This window comes from Heptranchias perlo, chromosome 31 (assembly GCF_035084215.1).
Source record: "Heptranchias perlo isolate sHepPer1 chromosome 31, sHepPer1.hap1, whole genome shotgun sequence".
Classification (NCBI taxonomy): Eukaryota; Metazoa; Chordata; class Chondrichthyes; order Hexanchiformes; family Hexanchidae; genus Heptranchias; species Heptranchias perlo.
In genome coordinates, this window is record NC_090355.1 from 5623807 (window position 1) to 5642475 (window position 18669).

An 18669-nucleotide genomic window follows, 5' to 3' on the forward strand; every position below is an offset into this window, starting at 1 on the left:
GAAGCACAGAGCGCATGGAGTTGTTCATTTATACTCCAAGCAGTACCTTGTCTATGACCATCTTTATTTCATCTGGCTTCGATCGCTGTCACACAGTCAGGTCCGTTCTATTCTCTCTGTCAGCAGCAGTTTCTGTTCACATTTTCTGCAACCCGAATCCCAGTGGGGAAGAATTTCTGCTTTTAAGAACAACCTCAGCAGATTTGCTTGATAAATGCTTCTTCATACAGTTTAACTTCCATCCGTCTTCCCATTTCTTGCCAGTGGAGAAATCACCTGATATTTTTGCTCCAGCACACATTTTGCAGATCAAGCCCACATCTGCACTTTATTGGAATATCTCCCTCAGTTGTACACTGATCTTGCTTCTTGATTCATGAGATTCTGCCTCTACAATTTCATTTAGCTGCTGTTCTTTGAATGAGAGACAGGATTTCTTCTTAGTGCTGGCTCCATTGTTGGCTGATGCTATTGCCTTCCACTTAAACATGGGTATGATGGTGTGGCGTTACAGTGACTCACTACTCCCTCCCAAGCTTTTTATTGAATCCTCTCTCTCCTCTCCACTCTCGGGCCTTCTGCTGACCGTGCATTGTATCCTCTCACTCCTCCTGCTCGTCTCCGCTCTCTGGCCTTCTGCTGACTGTGCTTTTTATCTTGGCCGTGCGCGGACTGAGTGCTGAAGTGTGCACCACTCGACGGACTGCTGCGCTGTCACGCACGCGCGCAGCTTACGGGGAACAGTGGATCCTGGGCACACCGCAGACTCCCCCCCCCCCCCCCCCCCCCCACCACCCCTTGCCCGGGCGCACCGCAGACCCCAAACTGTTTCTAACTGAAAGGATTCTGTAATACAAATATGAACATGCAGTATCAAATTCTGGTTAGATTTACCATCCATCCGTTGGGGTCACAGAACTGAATCTATTAAATCTTTAATGTTTTTGGGTTCTTTTACCCAATTTACTCGACATTTTGAACTTCCATGTTTTGGACTGCTCTCGTTAGTGAACCCTTGTTGCCTATGTCCTCGAGAGTGTTTTTGCTTGCCTTGATATCTGGGTTAATTATCGTCGTACACCGAGGATAACTATCAGAGAGTCTTTCAAATTACTCCAGTTACTGATTCTATGTTGTGCCTCTGCCAGTTGTTCTTTCTCCTTGAAAGTAGAATAACATTACCGTACATCTGGTTTTAGGCTTTAACTTCCAAACAAGTTATCAAATAGTGAAAGAAGCAAATAATAGAAACATAACGGATTTACATTAGTAGTTACACTGTTTTGCTTCTCGTAAAGTGGAAAATAGTAACTGTTTCAGAATTCTAGTACTAAAGTTATGACTATCGTAACTTTTTTTTTGTAAGTTTTTTTTGTAAATTCTTTCCCCATCAATTATGCTATTTCTCTGGCTTATCTTACTCTTCAGAAGTTCTAGTCAAACAGCCTGCCTTTGAAGACTCCAGATTAAACTCAGTGATTGGAACAGGTCAGGCTGATAAGTATCCCCAAAAACAGTAACGGGGGCTTTGTGAATTTAAAGAACTCTCATCGTTAAACTCCACAAACTGCCAGTCAGACACACATTTAAACAAATCACGTTAAGTCTTTAGATTTGAATTGAGTGGCTTGGCTCTACCCTCAAGCAAACTGCTCAGTGACCGAGTGAAGCAATGTTGTAACAATGTATTGAGTGAAGCTGGGATGTGATTTCTCTGAGTTAAACTGGTTTTTAACCCCCTATGCACTGTGATGGAATTAAAGAAGCCAATGCCAGGCTAAATCTTAGTCAAAAATGTGTTCTGCCTGTATTTGATGGGCATCCGTGTCCGTCACACTTTTTAAAAATAATATGGATTTTAAAAAAAGAAAGCTAGCCTAACCTCTAATAGAACAGAGGATCTGCTAAGAACAATTAGACTCTAACTAACCTTAGCAACTCACAGCAAATGCATTTTGTAGCCTTAAAGAAACACACTAAGTTGCACACAGCTGCAACTTTAGTCACAATGTATTGTGTGTTGCATGGTATAATGTCCTTATAAACCACCATACCCTCCGCCTACTGTGGGAGATGCATTTGTTTTAACAAAAAATGAATAAGACAGAGGTTAAAAACAAGAAATCACTAGAAATGCACAGCAACAATAGTGACTTGCATTTATATAGCGGCTTTAACATAAAGAGCATCATAAGGTGCCTCACAAATAGCTGTAGGGAAAACAAATGCCAAACCAGAAATCGAGAAATTAAGAGGGGTAACTGAAGGCTTGGCCAAAGAGATGGGTTTCGGGAAGTTTTTTTTAAAAAGGTTTTGGGAGGTACTTCCAGATAGCGGGGCCGAGACAGCTGAGGGCTCTGCCGCTGATGGGTTAAAGGAACGAGAGTATGCATGGAATCGGATCAATGGAGCGTTCAAGAGGGGATATAAGGCTGGAGGAATTTATAGACAAGGACAAGGATTTTGAATTTAAAGCATTGGAGGATGGAATGTCTGGTGAGTGGGACTTAGTATGGGACAGGATATATGCAGAGTTTGGGGCAAATTGGAGTTTGTGTTGGATGAGAGGCTAGCAACAGAGCAAAAAAATCTGAAGGTGAAGACAATGGCTTTGACCTTCCTAACATTGAGTTGAAGAAACATGTAACTTATCCAGATCTTGATATTGGACAAGCAGTCTGACTACACAGGCAGTCAATGGGCTGATAGCAGTGTGACATTCACGAGTGCATGTGAAAGCTGACCCCTGTGTCTACGGAAAATACAAACACATGAAAATGATAGTCAGAAAAAGACCAGCTGGCCCATCGAGCCATCGGGATGAGCATTCCAATCTATTTTGAAATGCTTAATTCTCTCCATGATCACATCTGCATCTACTTTGACACTTGCAATCACAGTGTCAACTGGACATTGCATTAATGGTAGCTGAGCATAGTCTACTGGAATGAAGACTGATGCAGACTAGCCACTTAGAACCTCTGCCATGTCCTGGGAGTTCACTTCAATCTGCCCTGAGGAATCCTTTAACGTCCCAATGCAGTCCTTTATCGTCCTCTGTCTCCTAACATAGCTAAACTTTCTCTCAGGCCTCGGACATTGGGAAGCACAGTTATCCACTACCACCTTCTCCACTGACCTTATGGCTGCTCTGATAGCCTTTAGTTGAGCTTGATACCGATCCCTGTGCTCCAGAGAGTTATTTTCTTTTCGTTTCAAAGTATTTTTGCTTAAGTCTGATGTATCCTTGCGTACGACCAGTTGGTCACTTTGGCTTTGCTGCACCATGTGTTCGTCTTTTGACTTTAAGGACAAACATGATTTCCTTTCACGTTGGAATGATTTTAAATGTATTCCATGTTTCTTCTGTGTTGGTAATTCCTGCGCCAAGTAATGTTGTCCAAATGACCCGATTCAAGTCTTCTGCCCTCTTGAAACCTAGAGCTAGCATTAAATTCTCAGCAGCTTTGGTTTGACTGATCAACTTGAATCTAATAATATTGTAGTTCCAGGTGTTCCACCACATGGGGACCTGACACTGCATGAGGATCACTACTAAAAACTAAATCAAGTACGTGCCCGATTAGCCTTAGTTTCCTCACTAACAGATTGTGTTAAGAAACAGTCATTTATATCGTCTGTAAATCTTTCCGCTCTCCTGCTCTCAATACTAGATGGCTCACCGTTGCCTGTGAAATTAAAATCCCCCATTATACAGAGACTACCGCAGTACCACTGGGGACCTGGGGCAGAGAGTGTTGCATGGCGCATTGGCCCCTAACATCTATCTAGGCCACTTTATGGACACCCAGGCCACTTGCCCATTTTTCAGCCTGGATGCAACTGTATTTCACACTTGTACATAGTGTCAGAGGATGCAGTCCTTTTTTCATTATCTGAAAGGGCCCCTCTACAATTTTTGGCTTCATTTCACCCCCACCCTCTTCATCTTCAGTCACCTGGTGCATAAGGGGAGGAGGGAGAGCGCTCGTGCCAGAGGACCTCCTAATGGGTCTACTCTTGGGCTTGGATAAAACCACCATCCACAGCTCCAGGGTGCGTAGGATCTGCGGGGAGGGGCGTTCTGACTGCTTGCCACTCTTTCAGGGTCTTGTGCTCACCCAGGTGACTTTCGAGAGAGACCAAGCGATGTCCACCTGTTCGCTTGAATCCTTCTGCAACCAGCGGGCACCGCTGGACACCCTTTGTTTTATCAACCATGGATCATGTCTTAACCTGCATCTTTTATGGACCATTCTAATTAGTAATAACATTACTATCCACCATCTTCACTGTTCATAAATACATTGAGATCACCAGCAAAGACCCTTTATCAATAACCGTCCCTTGTCTCTAGTAACAAGTTCTTCTAACAAAGGGATATGATATCCCCATTTATATTACAGTCCTACCTTCGGAGGCAGGACTGGAATGCTCACGAGATGTCGTACATGTCTCTGGCAGCAAGGAACACCTCCGAAGGTGCTTTTGTTTCCAGCCCCTGAGGCGAGGGGGTATTATAAGTTACCGCTGGAAGCAAGTGGGAATGGCTGCAATTGGCACCTGCCGTGGGGACTATCACTTGTTTGCAGCTGTGGATGGGTGGAATTCTCATAGTGCTGGATTGTGGGGCGTTTTGTGGCACTGGTTGTTCTGGTCACGATTATTGGAATTCCTGCATGGGAGCCGCTAATTCTAGTGTTGCCCAATCTCCAAATTGGTGCCGCCGCGGGAATGGGGCAAATTCGGAACCTGAGAAACTGCCTCATATCTGTCGGAGGTGCCTTCTTTCGGATGAGACGTTAAACCGAGGCCCCATCTACCCTCTCAGGTGGATGGAAAAAAAACCGCAGCGCTATTTTGAAGAAGTTGTTCTCCCCGGTGTCCTGGCCAATTCAGCCAACATCATCAAAACAGACTACATGGCCATTATCACATTGCTGTTCGTGGGAGTGTGCTGTGCGCAAGTTGGCTGCCGCGTTCACAACAGTGACTACACTTCAAAAGTACCTTCATTGGTTGTGAAGCTCTTTGCGACGTTCCTGAGGTCGTGAAAGGCGCTATATAAATACAAGTCTTTCGTTCCTTGCATATCGCAGAAAAGACGGTTCTGCGATACAAATGGAGTATAAAACTAGCAAAGCCCTGATGTCTGCCCACTCCCTGTACTCTCCATCACCAGCAGATGGTGCTGGTCATTTCCAAGTGCATTTGTATTTAATCCGCAGCTAATCATTGTCGATGGAGCAGGAATGTCACAATCCGATAATAATCAGTGTAGTGAGAGTGTTGGGCCGTCAGGGTTATATTGCACGCAGACTAATTGATGTGCAGGGATAAATTACATACAGAATAACAGATGGTGTCGGATGAGTTACAGTAATGGATAGCTGGGGTTTCATTACATGGATAATAACGACTAAAATAAACTATTCGACAACATCAGGAGCACGTGTGGTGGAATTTAACTGCCTGAAACTGAAGTATGGTTTGGAGGACACCCAATATTTAAAGTACCCGCAGCTGGGGTCAGCTGTCCCTCAGCGCCTTTGGCAGATGGCTGGAACACACTGCAAAACACAGGCTAAAGCATCCTTGGGAATCATGAGTTTTACAGATCTGGGACAAGGACTTGGGATCAGATATTGCAGGCTGCAGACGGTATATCTCATATCTTCATATCCATCTCACAATAACTAGATTCCCTTCCGCCGTCTGATCTTCTCTTTCTCCCCCCACCCCCCCCCAACCCCCTACTGTCTCCACTCACTTCTCCTGTGTGCACTGACTCCTTGCTGGGACGTGCGTCACACGAGTGTCGATTGTTGTGGGGGTACCACAGCCGAACCTGATCCTGGCCTCATCTGCTGGGCACATGCACACTTTACAGTAGCGAGTTGCTGGATAGTGATCGGGATTGGGAACCCTGGCTGCTTTTCATGTCTTTAGCTCAGGGATGCTGAGGCTAATTGCAGGTACCCCATTACCATTCCGGCTGAGATCAGTAGCTTGGTGCAGACTGGAGGCCAAACCTGGGACCTTTTGGCCTGTGTGCCTCAGTCTCACAATGCCTATACCAGCTGCATCGGCAGAGAATTGAGCTGATTTTGCGCTCAATAGGACGGACCTGCCATCCGATGATACGTTTCGGGACTGAAGCTGGAACTTGGAAACTTTGCTCTGCCTATTGATGTCTCTGCGTACAAGTGTACCAGCATCCCTTGCAGTACGCAACCCTGGGGATCCCCGCTGCCGCACACATCCCAGACCTCAGTGTGTCTGGCTTTGAAGAGTCAAAGGAGCATTTCCCAGCAGGGAGATACTTCAGCTATGTGAAGTGACAATAGTGCCTTGGAAGCTATTAGAGGGTGCTGAGTGTGGTGGGGGGGTTCTTTTTGGAAATGATTATATTCTGTTGCTGGAGTCATAGATTCTATTCGAATGAGGTTTTGTTCTTGCAGATGGCCCGACCTTTGAAACTGGTGCAACCTGAATGTTTGGTACTTAACGTTCTAGTACCAACAACAACAACAACTTGTATTTATATAGCAAATTTAAGGTAGTAAAATGTTTCAAGGCACTTCAACGGAGCGTTACCAGCCAAAAATTGACACAGCCAAAGGAGGAGATATTAGGTCAGGTGACCAAATGCTTCTTTATAGAGGTAGGTTTTAACCAGCGTCTTAAAGGAGGAGAGAGAGATCGAGAGGCAAAGAGGTTTGTGGAGTGATATCCAGAGCTTAGGGCCTGGGCGGTTGAAGGCCCCGCCGCCAATGGTCGGGCAAAGAAAGTGGGGGATGCACAAGAGGCCTGAGCTGGAGGAGCACAGAGTTCTCGGAGGGTTGTAAGGCTGAAGGATGTTACGGAGCTAGGAAGGGGCGAGGCCAGGGAGGGATTTGAAAGGATGAGAATTTTAAAGTCGAGGTGTGGTGGACTGGGCGACAGCGTAGGTCAGCGAGCACAGGGTTGATGGGAGAACGGGACTTGGCACGAGTTAGGATACAGGCAGCAGAGTTTTGGGTAAGCTCAAACCTGGGTCCTTTTGGTCCATATGCCTCAGTTACCCAATACCAGGCTGTGGTTTGTAGCTGGTAAAATCACTCGGCATGGTAAGTCACCCACATTGTGCCACGGGGCAGTGGATATGGGGGTGGGAAGCAAGACCCTTGGAGCCAATCGCCTCGTGCTGGTCTTGTGAAGCTTCCACCAAAAGGCCACGTGGGGTCAGGGACAGAGGCCCGGAAGGCCTGCACTAACTGCCAGCAAATGGTGTGTGGGACAGTGAAAACATAAAAATGAAAATAATTTTAAAATAATTCAATACAATAAGCTTTGAAAATTAAAATTTTACTGAGGCTTTTCAAGCAAATAACATAGCTTTAAATTTCATTTCTTGATACTTGTCAAATTGACCTGCGATTTAATTCTCTGGGTTCTGGGCTGTTTTCCGAAATTCGGTAAGGCTTCTGTACCCGTAAATCCAAATGGGTGACCTCACTAAATGGAGAAAAGGTTTCTTACTTTTTCCTGCCCTCCTCTTGAAGGTGATAGGGCCTTGCAAACATTTCTACTTTCCATACCGCCATTCAGAGAGAGACTTGGAGCTGGGGTCTCACCTGCTGGAGCTGTCCCAAGCCGTTCTTTTAAAGGTGCATCCAAGTACTTGGGTGAACGTGCACATGAAGCATTTTCTATCACACACAGCCTGAGTCTGGGACAAAACCTTTTCCTTTGCAATTTGCCTCTATACTTGGTAACGCACGATTGGTTTCCATCACGGGCGAAACTGGTCGACACAGGATGTGAGAGAACTGGAGAATCAGGAAGTTAAGGGGTGGTTTTACCTCTAGTCATTACTATTTCTTGATATTGCATGATTGAAAGGTGAATGCGTTTTCACAATCTTTGTTCTGTATTCAAAGGGTTAACCTCCTCAAAGGTTTCTGCTCTGCAGAAAGGCTATGTAATGCTTTCTTTGACCCTCCAGTGTTGTTGAATGATAGATGTCTATGATGTCAGGTGCCATTTTGCATTATAACGGTTTGAAGTGCTGCCAGACATTGCACTGTCATCTGAAGTCAACAACTAGAAGATTAGCTTTGTAATTTCGATTAAAGCCACATTTTATTGGGTTTGATCTCCAGCAGATCTGACAGTGTTTGATGGGCGAGGGGCGGTTCGTTTCAGGTGAGTAGGCACAGGAGAGCCAAAATAAACAAAAACAACTAAGGCAGGATGTTCCTGTTAAGACAGACCAAATATAGCTTATCCTGTTTGTAAGTTATCTTCATCTCTTCAGCCTTTGAAATGTGCTTTTCATGTTTAATGAACTTCTCCCAGGGTTCTGCCAGTTCCTTGCTGTGTCACAGCTCTTGTGCATGAGCAGGATGAGGTTCACTTTGTTTTCCTCGCTCTGGGGCAACTGCAAGAGTAAGGGGGTACGAAACAGGAGCCCTCGTGGGGTGGGCTTCAGGGGTGCACATCATCCTACCTCTCTGCACCCTTAGTAAGTCAGTTTTCCGCATCATCGACGCATCCTGTCGCATGTCCCTTTGTTGGGAGGGAAGGGGGCTGACTCCTAATGCTCCATAATCAAAGCTATTTTATATGGATACTGACTGTGAATTTGGTCCCTGCCACAAACTCCGTTCCCTAGCCACCGACTCTATCCATCTCCTTGGCCACGGTCTGAGCCGTTCGCAACCTTGGTATCCTATTTGACCCTGAGATGAGCTTCCGACCACATATTTGCTTCATCACCAAGACCGCCTACTTCCACCTCCGTAACATCGTCCGTCTCCACCCCTGCCTCAGCTGATCTGCTGCTGCAACCCTCATCCATGCCTTTACCTCTGGTCTCTATTCCAATGCTCTCCTGGCTGGCCTCCCATCTTCCATCCTCCATAAACTTGAGCTCATCCAAAACTCTGCTGCCCATATCACCATCACCCCTGTGCTCACTGACCTACATTGGCTCCCTGTCCTGGAACGTCTCGATTTTAAAATTCTGATCCTTGTTTATAAATCCCTCCCTATCTCTGTAATCTCCTCAAGCCCTACAACCCTTCGAGATCTCTCTGCTCCTCCAATTCTGGCCTCTTGCTCATCCCCAATTTTAATTGCTCCACCATTGGTGACCGTGCCTTCAGCTGCCTAGGCCCTAAGCTCTGGAATTCCCTCCCAGACCTCTCCACCCATTTCTCCTTTGAGACGCTCCTTAAAACCTACCTCTTTGAATAAGCTTTTGGTCACCTGCCCTGATATCTCCTTATGTAGCTTGGTGTCAAATTTTATTTGAAAACGCTCCTGTGAAGTGCCTTGGGTGCTATATAAATGCAAGCTGTTGTTGTTGTAGATTAATTTAATTATATAGAACAGCACAGAAACAGCTATTCAGCTGGTGTTTATGCTCCATACGAGCCTCCTCCTACTCTACTTCATCTAACCCGATTAGCATATCCTTCCATTCCTTTCTCCCTCATGTGTTTATCCAGCTTCCCCTTAAAGGCATCTATGATATTCGCCTCAACTACTCCACATGGTAGTGAGTTCCACATTAAAACCGCTCTCTGTGTAAAGAAGTTTCTCCTGGATTTATTAGTGACTATCGTATATTTATGGCCCATAGTTTTGGACCACACCACAAGCAGAAACATCTTCTCCACGTTTACCCTATTGACCGCATTCATAATTTTTAAAACCCCTATTGGGTCACCCCTCTGCTTTCTCTTTTCCGGAGAAAAGAGCGTCAGCCTGTTCAGTCTTTTCTGATAGTTATAATCTCTCAGTTCTAGTATCATCTTTGTCTCTTGGGGAAAATAAGTTGTATTTGATTTTCCAGGGTGTTGAATGGGAGCCCAGAAATTTTACCATTGGCTTCATCCACTGGAGAGCCATTATGAGCTTGTTAGCAAAAGTTAGCAGGAAGGCTCATTGGAGGCTGCTGTTGGCCTGGGTTGGTTCATCTTTGCCAAGGTTTATTGCAACCCCAGAAGTGGTAGATTTACTAGAATAATAACTGCACGCACACAAAGTTGAATCTTATCAGAGTTGAGGCCCTTTCCAAGAGTCAGTGTTTAACTCTGCAGCTTGATGCTACTGTACTTAAACTGCTTTGGGAAGCATCTTAAATTTTTTTTTAAATATACGTAAAGGCTGGTCTTTAAACTCCTTTGCCAGCACAATTCTATCTTTAGCTTTGAACGGACTGCTCTATATAACGCTGACCTAGATTACTGTGTCTGAATCTTGTTAAAACAGAAATCAGAAACTCGAGTATGCAGCAGAGTTAAACGACAAAAAGATGCTGAGCAGTTATTAGATAAAAAGAGTAATTAAATGAATGAATCTTTTTATCACCTGACCCAACAATAGCCAATTGATTTGTTGCAAGGTTAGGTGTTTACCACTTAATTTTAGTGGGGTTGTTAATGATGGTATTTAAACAAATTTTATCGTGAAGATAGGAGAGACACGTCTTCTGAAAGCTCGGCTCGTATACCAGAACATTACAGCGGGAGAAAACCTGACTACATTTAAATTAATGTACTTTTTGCCAGTGTTTCATAACTGTTCCTTAATAGTAATAATTTATATTGTTAGGGTGCCAGAAACAGGGCGCTCAAAGGAGATCTGCAATCAACAAAGCATCATTTTCCTCAGAGACTTGCATTTGTATAGCGCCTTATCACGTCTGTTGAGATTTTTTTTGTTCTCTGAGTGTAAGCGGCACTGGCTGCATTTGTTGCCCGGCCCCAGTTGCCCTGAGAAGGCAATGGGCCTTCTTGAGCTTGCTAAGCTGCTTCAGAGGGGCTTAAGAGTCAACCATCTACTGTAGTCTAGGCCAGAACAGGTGGGAGTGGCAGGTTCCCTTTGCTGAAAGGCAGTCGTGAACCAGTCGGGTTTTTACAATGCTGGTTGTTTTCTTGCTGCTAGCCTACAAATTATCAGACTTGTTGAATTCAAGTTCACAACTTGCCAGGATGAGATTCTGCATGTCTGACTGCAAAATGGATTTATTAAACAATGATACAACAAGCAAATAGTAGTGGTAACATAATATATACTTTTCCAATGGATGTTAAACTTAGCCAGCTCCTCATAATAGAAAATAATAGTTCACAACTTCTATGCTAGACTATATATGATAATTACTTTTCATATGAAGTTTTCTTTTGCCTTTTCTCATCAGCTATGGCAGTACATGAATGAGCTGATACTTTCTGGACAGCTTCACTTAAAACGGTAACAACAACATTAAAACTCGCATTTATATAGCGCTTTTAACGTAGCAAAACTTCCTGAGGGGCTTCACAGGAGCATTATCAAACAAAATTTGACACCGAGCCACATGAGATATTAGGTCAGGTGACCAAAAGCTCGGTTAAAGAGAGAGGTTTTAAGGAGCGTCTTAAAGGAAGAGAGAGAGGCGGAGAGATTTAGGGAGGGAATTCTAGAGCTTAGGGTCTAGGCAGCTGAAGCTACAGCCGCCAACGGTGGGGCGAAGGAAATCAAGGATGTGCAAGAGGCCAGAATTGGAGGGACACAGAGATGTCGGAGGGTTGTAGGAGGTTAGAGATAGGAAGGGGCGAGGTCATGGAGGGATTTGTAAACCAGGATGAGAATTTTAAAATAGAGATGTTGCCGGACCAGGAACCAATGTAGGTCAGTGAGCACAGGGGTGATGGGTGAACAGGATTTAGTGCGAGTTAGGATACGGGCAGCAGAGTTTTGGATGAGCTCGGATTTAGGGAGGGTGAAAGGTGGGAGGCCTGCCAGGAGAACATTGGAATAATCAAGCCTAGAGGTAACAAAGGCATGGATGAGGGTTTCAGCAGCAGATGCACTGTGATAGGGATGGAGATGGGAAATATTACAGAGGTGGAAGTAGGCAGACTGTTGTCTGTTTCAAAGCCTCCGGAATCTTATCAGTCAAGCAATGTCTCTTTGAAGTCTCCAGATCAAACTCATTGATTTGAAAAGAGCAGGCTGATCTGTACCTCTAAAACATAACTGGAACCCAGCATACTTTAAATAACTGTTAGTTAAATTCAAAAAGGTTGCCAATCGGACACATACTTGAACAAATCAAATAGCATATTTGTATTTGAATTGAGTGGCTTAGCTAACCAAATAATCATCATAACAATGTACCGAGTTAAGCTGGGATATGAGTTCTGTGAGTGTAGCTGGTTTTTGAAGGAAAAAAAGAACGACTTGCATTTATATAGTGCCTTTCATGACCTCAGGACGTCCCAAAGTGCTTTAAGCCAATGAATTACTTTTTGAAGTGTAGTCACTGTTATAATGTAGGAAACGCGACAGCTTGCACACAGCTAATTTGCACACAGCAAGGTCCCACAAACAGCAATGTGATAATGGCCAGATAATCTGCTTTTCTAGTGATGTTGGTTGAGGGATAAATATTGGCCAGGACACCAGGGAGAACTCCCCTGCTCTCTAAAATAGTGCAATGGGAACTTTAATGCCCACCTGAGAGGGCAGACAGGATCTCAGTTTAATGTCTCATCCGAAAGACAGCACCTCTTACAGTGGAGCACTGGAGTGCCAGCCTAGATTTTGTGCTCAAGCCTCTGGAGTGGGACTTGAATCCACAACCTACTGACTCAGGTGAGACTGCTACCGACGAGCCACAGTTGACTCCAGTAGCCTCTTATGCACCATGACAAAATTAAAGAAGCCAGTGCCAAGCTAAATCTCAGACAAAAATGCATCTCGTTATTGATGTCTCATTCAAGGGCATCCCTGACACTGCAGCATTCCTTCAGTACTGCACTGGAGTGCCAGTTAAGATTATGTGCTCAAGCCCTGGAATGTGGCTCGAATCCCCAAAATTCGGACTCAGAGGCGAGAGTGCTGCAATTGAGCTAAGTTGATCCTTCACCTTGTGTACTTCCAGTCCCGGTACAGACTCATTAAATGCCTGAGGAAGGAGATTTTGCGCTACGTTTGCCAGCAGTTCTCGGGAACGATAAAAATTTGGATCTGAGTATGGAGCTCATAGTGTTTATCCTGAAGAGTGCCCGTGTGAGTACTACAGGGTACTGCTAATAACGAGTTGCCAAGTATATCTGCCTTTACAGAACCAAATAATGGCTGCCTGTAGTGGCACCACTGTTGCCAGCCAGAATGGAGATGATTGGGTAATTTCCCCCATCAATCACCCCTGGAGACTGCACTGCTGTAAGTGACTGGGATTGATTTTATGCACATTATTTGTATGTAACTATCCTCCACTCACTGCATTTTGCTGGAGAAATAACCCTGCTATTATCGGGAGATTTTGCCGTAATTTCGGTCATGAGTTCTGTTTGGTGTAGTTCGTAGACTCTGTTTGCTGTAAAATAGACTGTTTGCTGTGTGTCCTGCCGTAAGTCCTGCCCCACCTCCAACTCATTGGCTGACACGGAGCAACTCCCTCATTGGCTGTCATGGTATAACTCCCTCACTGGCTGACACAGTGCAACTCACTCACTTAATATTGGGAAGACTGAAGCCATTGTCTTCGGTTCCCGCCACAAGCTCCGTTCTCTAGCCACCGACTCCATCCCTCTCCCTGGCCACTGTCTGAGACTGAACCAGACCATTTGCCCATTTGACCCTGAGATGAGCTTCCGACCACATATCAGCTCCATCATCAAGACTGCCTACTGTTCTCCTGGCCAGCCTTCTATCTTCCACCCTCCATAAACTTGAGCTCATCCAAAACTCTGCTGCCCGTGTCCTAACTTGCCCCTAGGCCCAATTCCCCTATCACCCCTATGCTCGCTGACCTACACATTGGCTCCCGGACCAGAAATGCCTCGATTTTAAAGTTGTCATATTTGTTTTCGCCCCCTCCCTATCTCTGTAACCTACAACCCTCCTAGATCTCTGCGCTCCTCCAATTCAGGCCTCTTGCGCATCCTCGATTTTAATCGCTTCATCACTGGCGGCCGTGCCTTCAGCTGCCTAGGCCCTAAGCTCTGGAATTCCCTCCCTAAACCTCTCCGTCTCTCTACCTCTCTCTCCTCCTTTAAGATCCTCCTTAAAACCTACCTCTTACCTGTCCTAATATCTCCTTATGTGGCTCGGTGTCAAATTTATTCTGATAACGCTCCTGTGAAGCACCTTGAGACATTTTACGACATTAAAGGCACCATATAAATGTAAATTGTTGTTGTTTTTGGCTGACACAGTGCCACTCGCCCATTGGCTGACCCAGTGGTGTCAATAGACACTTCGACCAAATAGCAGCTGGTTTACAGAGCCAGCAAGTTCTTACCAGTTGTCACCTTTCATTCCCTGTTAACCCCAGTGTTCTGCTCATTTATCGGGAGAACTCTTCACGTCACATTCTAATATCGGTATGTGAGTTTTAGTAAGAAAACGTCCTAACTCCAACTAAGTATAAATGAAAGTACAGAGAGAGGAGCAGAGGATTCAGTGCGCAGAGTACAATGTTGGAAATAAACAACCAACACTGGGCAGAATGACTCACTGCAACTCCTGGCATTTGTGATCCTCTATCAAAAATGGATTTATTTTCTGTGGCACTCCTCCCCATCTCTGTGTGTTCTATTAACAGCACGTTATTTTTCAATTTTTTTTTTCCCCTTCCAAATTTCCCTCTCTATTTCCTGAAGGCAGAGACTCTTTGCTGGAGTCCGGTTCCACGGTCCCTCCAGTACCTCAGTGAGCATGGCCATGGGCGTCAGGCAGATTGGATATTGCCTGGGTGGCCTGATTTTTTTTTAAAAATTTTAAATGTTCATGTGACCTTAGATTCAGCATTTTCTCTCAACACTGAGCTAGCAGTCTTGAAAAGGCTGTTACAGTGGTGATTGGAAGTATTAATTAGTTATTCAAAGGGAGGATCCATATGTACAGTCGCAGACATTTCGGGTTATTGTAAGAAGGTGGCTCCTTCTGACACCTGAAGGTCCAGCATTATTCCATTGTATTCATACACTTCGGGGGTGGGGGGGATTAGCTTAAACATACACGTAGGACCCTCCTGCTCCTACATCAAAGGATAGGCGTATACCTCAGGGTAGTAACTGTGATTGACAGTTCATTGGGCGGAGCCCCCATTTCATTGACTTAAGGGAAGAGCGGTCTCTCGTGCCCTCCTGCACTTCTCTCGCTGACCCTTTCTATCACTTGTAGGCGCTCTCTCTGTCACACCGTGCTATCTGTCGCTCTCTCTCTGTCACACCGTGCTATCTGTCACACCGTGCTATCTGTCGCTCTCTCTCTGTCACACCGTGCTATCTGTCGCTCTCTCTCTGTCACACCGTGCTATCTGTCACACCGTGCTATCTGTCGCTCTCTCTCTGTCACACCGTGCTATCTGTCACACCGTGCTATCTGTCGCTCTCTCTCTGTCACACCGTGCTATCTGTCGCTCTCTCTCTGTCACACCGTGCTATCTGTCGCTCTCTCTCTGTCACACCGTGCTATCTGTCGCTCTCTCTCTGTCACACCGTGCTATCTGTCGCGCTCTCTCTGTCACACCGTGCTATCTGTCGCTCTCTCTCTGTCACACCGTGCTATCTGTCGCTCTCTCTGTCACACCGTGCTATCTGTCGCTCTCTCTCTGTCACACCGTGCTATCTGTCGCTCTCTCTCTGTCACACCGTGCTATCTGTCGCTCTCTCTGTCACACCGTGCTATCTGTCGCTCTCTCTCTGTCACACCGTGCTATCTGTCGCTCTCTCTCTGTCACACCGTGCTATCTGTCGCTCTCTCTCTGTCACACCGTGCTATCTGTCGCTCTCTCTCTGTCACACCGTGCTATCTGTCGCTCTCTCTCTGTCACACCGTGCTATCTGTCGCTCTCTCTCTGTCACACCGTGCTATCTGTCGCTCTCTCTCTGTCACACCGTGCTATCTGTCGCTCTCTCTCTGTCACACCGTGCTATCTGTCGCTCTCTCTCTGTCACACCGTGCTATCTGTCGCTCTCTCTCTGTCACACCGTGCTATCTGTCGCTCTCTCTCTGTCACACCGTGCTATCTGTCGCTCTCTCTCTGTCACACCGTGCTATCTGTCGCTCTCTCTCTGTCACACCGTGCTATCTGTCGCTCTCTCTCTGTCACACCGTGCTATCTGTCGCGCTCTCTCTGTCACACCGTGCTATCTGTCGCTCTCTCTCTGTCACACCGTGCTATCAGCCGTGGTTTATGTTAACAGACAGCAATTGGGGGAGAAGAAATACAGCCAGTTGGGGGAGAGGGTGCAGTGGAGGGGAAATGCAGTCGGGGGACGGGGTTATAGTAAAAAGAGGAAATGAAGTGGATAGGAGTAGTCTGAGGGGGGCAACAGCAGTCAGTAGGGGGATTGGGGGGACGGATTGCCAGCCAATGGGTCAAAATTTTGCACATCAGGAGGTGGGGAGAGGGCTGAAATCTTGTTAATTGGGGAGTGGGCAAAATCTTGACCAGCAGGTGGGGGGAGGGAAGGGAAGTTGAGGGCTGGAATTTTGCTCAGTTGAGTGTTTGGGTTCAGGGTTAAAATCCTGATGGTTGGGGGTGTAAATCTTGCTCAGTGGGAGGGTGACTGTGATCGCCTTCCTGTGTGTTCAGTTAGGGGCTGTGATGCAACGCATGGTCCCACCCCATCGTGATCAATGGACCGTGTAAGGTTAGATTTTTTTTTTAACTTTCCTGAAGGGGTCACTGGATGGTGAGCATGAACGCTGCCCGATCTTTCTCTTCCCTAAACCAAGGCAGCTGAGTCCGACCGGTCCACAGCGGCCGTCCCGACTCTCGTCAGCGATCTCAGTACCGACTGGGAATCGAGCTGCTGCCTTCTAGTGCGTGGGTCTTAGTTACACGCATCCTTTTGCAACCAGGCCACGTGGGGAGCTCTACCATACCTTTTCATTTAATGATCGTTATTCTCCTGACGTTGGAGAAGCAGCTGGAACTTTACTGGAAGTTACAACCTATTTGATTTGGGATTAACACAAAGCACTTGCTGTAAATAGAGAATCCACATCAGAGGCCTGTGGTTTATGAAATATAAGCCACCGATTGGTGTTTGTGCAGTCACTGGGAGATATTTGTCGGTTATTCACTGACCTACTGCAGGTTCCCGATGTCATTTCTGGCTTTTCATTTTTTTACATACACAGACAAATATTTTACAGGTGTTCAAGTTACTTTTGTTTTTTGCCGTTTACATATGGAGTGATACATCTGCTGAGGTCACGTCCTGTGGTGGGAAGACGTTGGTGGTTGATTGTGTTTCATGGACAATGTATTGCCTCCTGGCACTAATGCGTAACTGGAATGAAATCTGGAGGTTGCTCCTGGAAACCATCAAACACTTGTTTGGATCCCACAATAACTGTATAAACTACAGAAAATGTTACCTTAGACTTAACCTGCACTGGGTCACTGGTGACACCTCATCAGTGCTGCAAAAGGTGCCCACAGCCCTACCCATTTCAATTTAATTTGCCTTTGGATCTCTAGTTCTTGCTGATGTTGTGACCCACTCTCTCTGCAGCACTGATGGATGCTGGGTTGTGGTTTACTCTCCGTTGCTTCGTCCAAGCGCCCGTTCTCCACCCGTGAGCCTGGATTCACTGATAGACTACTCGGTCCTGGGGGCTCGCCTAGCAGAGGCCATCCTTCCATCACATGGTGCCCACACTCACATTAGGGTTCGCGGGGGCCTGTTCTCCCCACATCCAAGGTTCTGCGGCCAATTTTGCTGAAGCCAAACCCCTCATACTCGCAGCTGAGATCAGCTAACTCCCAGGGCCAATAAGTGAAAGAATATTCTGGAAAATTCCTCTCCCACCCCCGCAGGTGATCGAAACCAGTCCAGGAGACCAAGTGATATCTATAAAGACACTTACCTTCTATATGATGTGACCTCTGCCCTAGTCAAGAACCAGTCCAGCTCCCTCTCGAAGGCTTGCAGAGAGTCAGCAGCCACCACACCACGCGGCAATGTATTCCGAAGGCTCACTACTCTCTGGAGTTGAGTCTGGGCATATCATGGTGTGTACAGTTCAGGGCCATACCAGGCAGTGCATTTCCCCACTAAGCCCTGAGCGAACTGCTCCCATTTTTAACATTAAAGCTAGTTTGCCTATTTGAAAATAAGCAACAACTAGAATATAATGAAGTCTGAACCTGCTCCAAGGGAGAAACGACTCTGCGTCAGTGTTGGAAGATGCCGACCCTACGTTATAAAGTGTAACCTGGTGAACTGTGCTTGTGTCCGCAGGGGCTGCTCTCAGGTGGGGATTATCCGAGCGATGCGCGAGGCAGGAATCCCCATCGACGTGGTGGGTGGGACCTCCATCGGCTCTTTCATGGGGGCACTCTACGCAGAGGAAAGGAATGCCAACCGCATGAGGAACAGAGCCAGCCAGTGGGCAAAGGTAAGAGGAACGGCACTCCAGGTGAGATCAGAAACGCAGATGACTTCAAGGGGCAACGCGGACTTGTTGGGAAGCCCCAGTCTTTTGAAGCCTGCTTTAACCCTGAGACCACCCTGATATAATGGCTTGTTGGAGGCTGCAGGAAGTGTGTGCTGCGATAAGTAGAGTTTTTGCTGCAAGTGGTGTAGCTCTTTTTGTTGACTAAGGCTCGTCCTCCATATGTGTAAAGTGAAGTATCTTCCAATACACCCTGCAAAGTCGTCATTATTT

The 18669-nt window shown here is 46.1% G+C and overlaps 1 protein-coding gene across 2 annotated transcripts in view; it reads left to right on the forward strand.

Moving 5' to 3' along the window:
• The window catches only part of pnpla7b (patatin-like phospholipase domain containing 7b), a 293395-nt gene that overhangs the window by 222132 nt on the left and 52594 nt on the right, over positions 1-18669 (forward strand). For both annotated transcript variants that reach the window (XM_067969546.1, XM_067969547.1), the window contains exon 27: positions 18243-18399. In XM_067969546.1, the coding sequence (XP_067825647.1) occupies positions 18243-18399 (157 nt within the window). The remainder of the gene's footprint in view (positions 1-18242; positions 18400-18669) is intronic.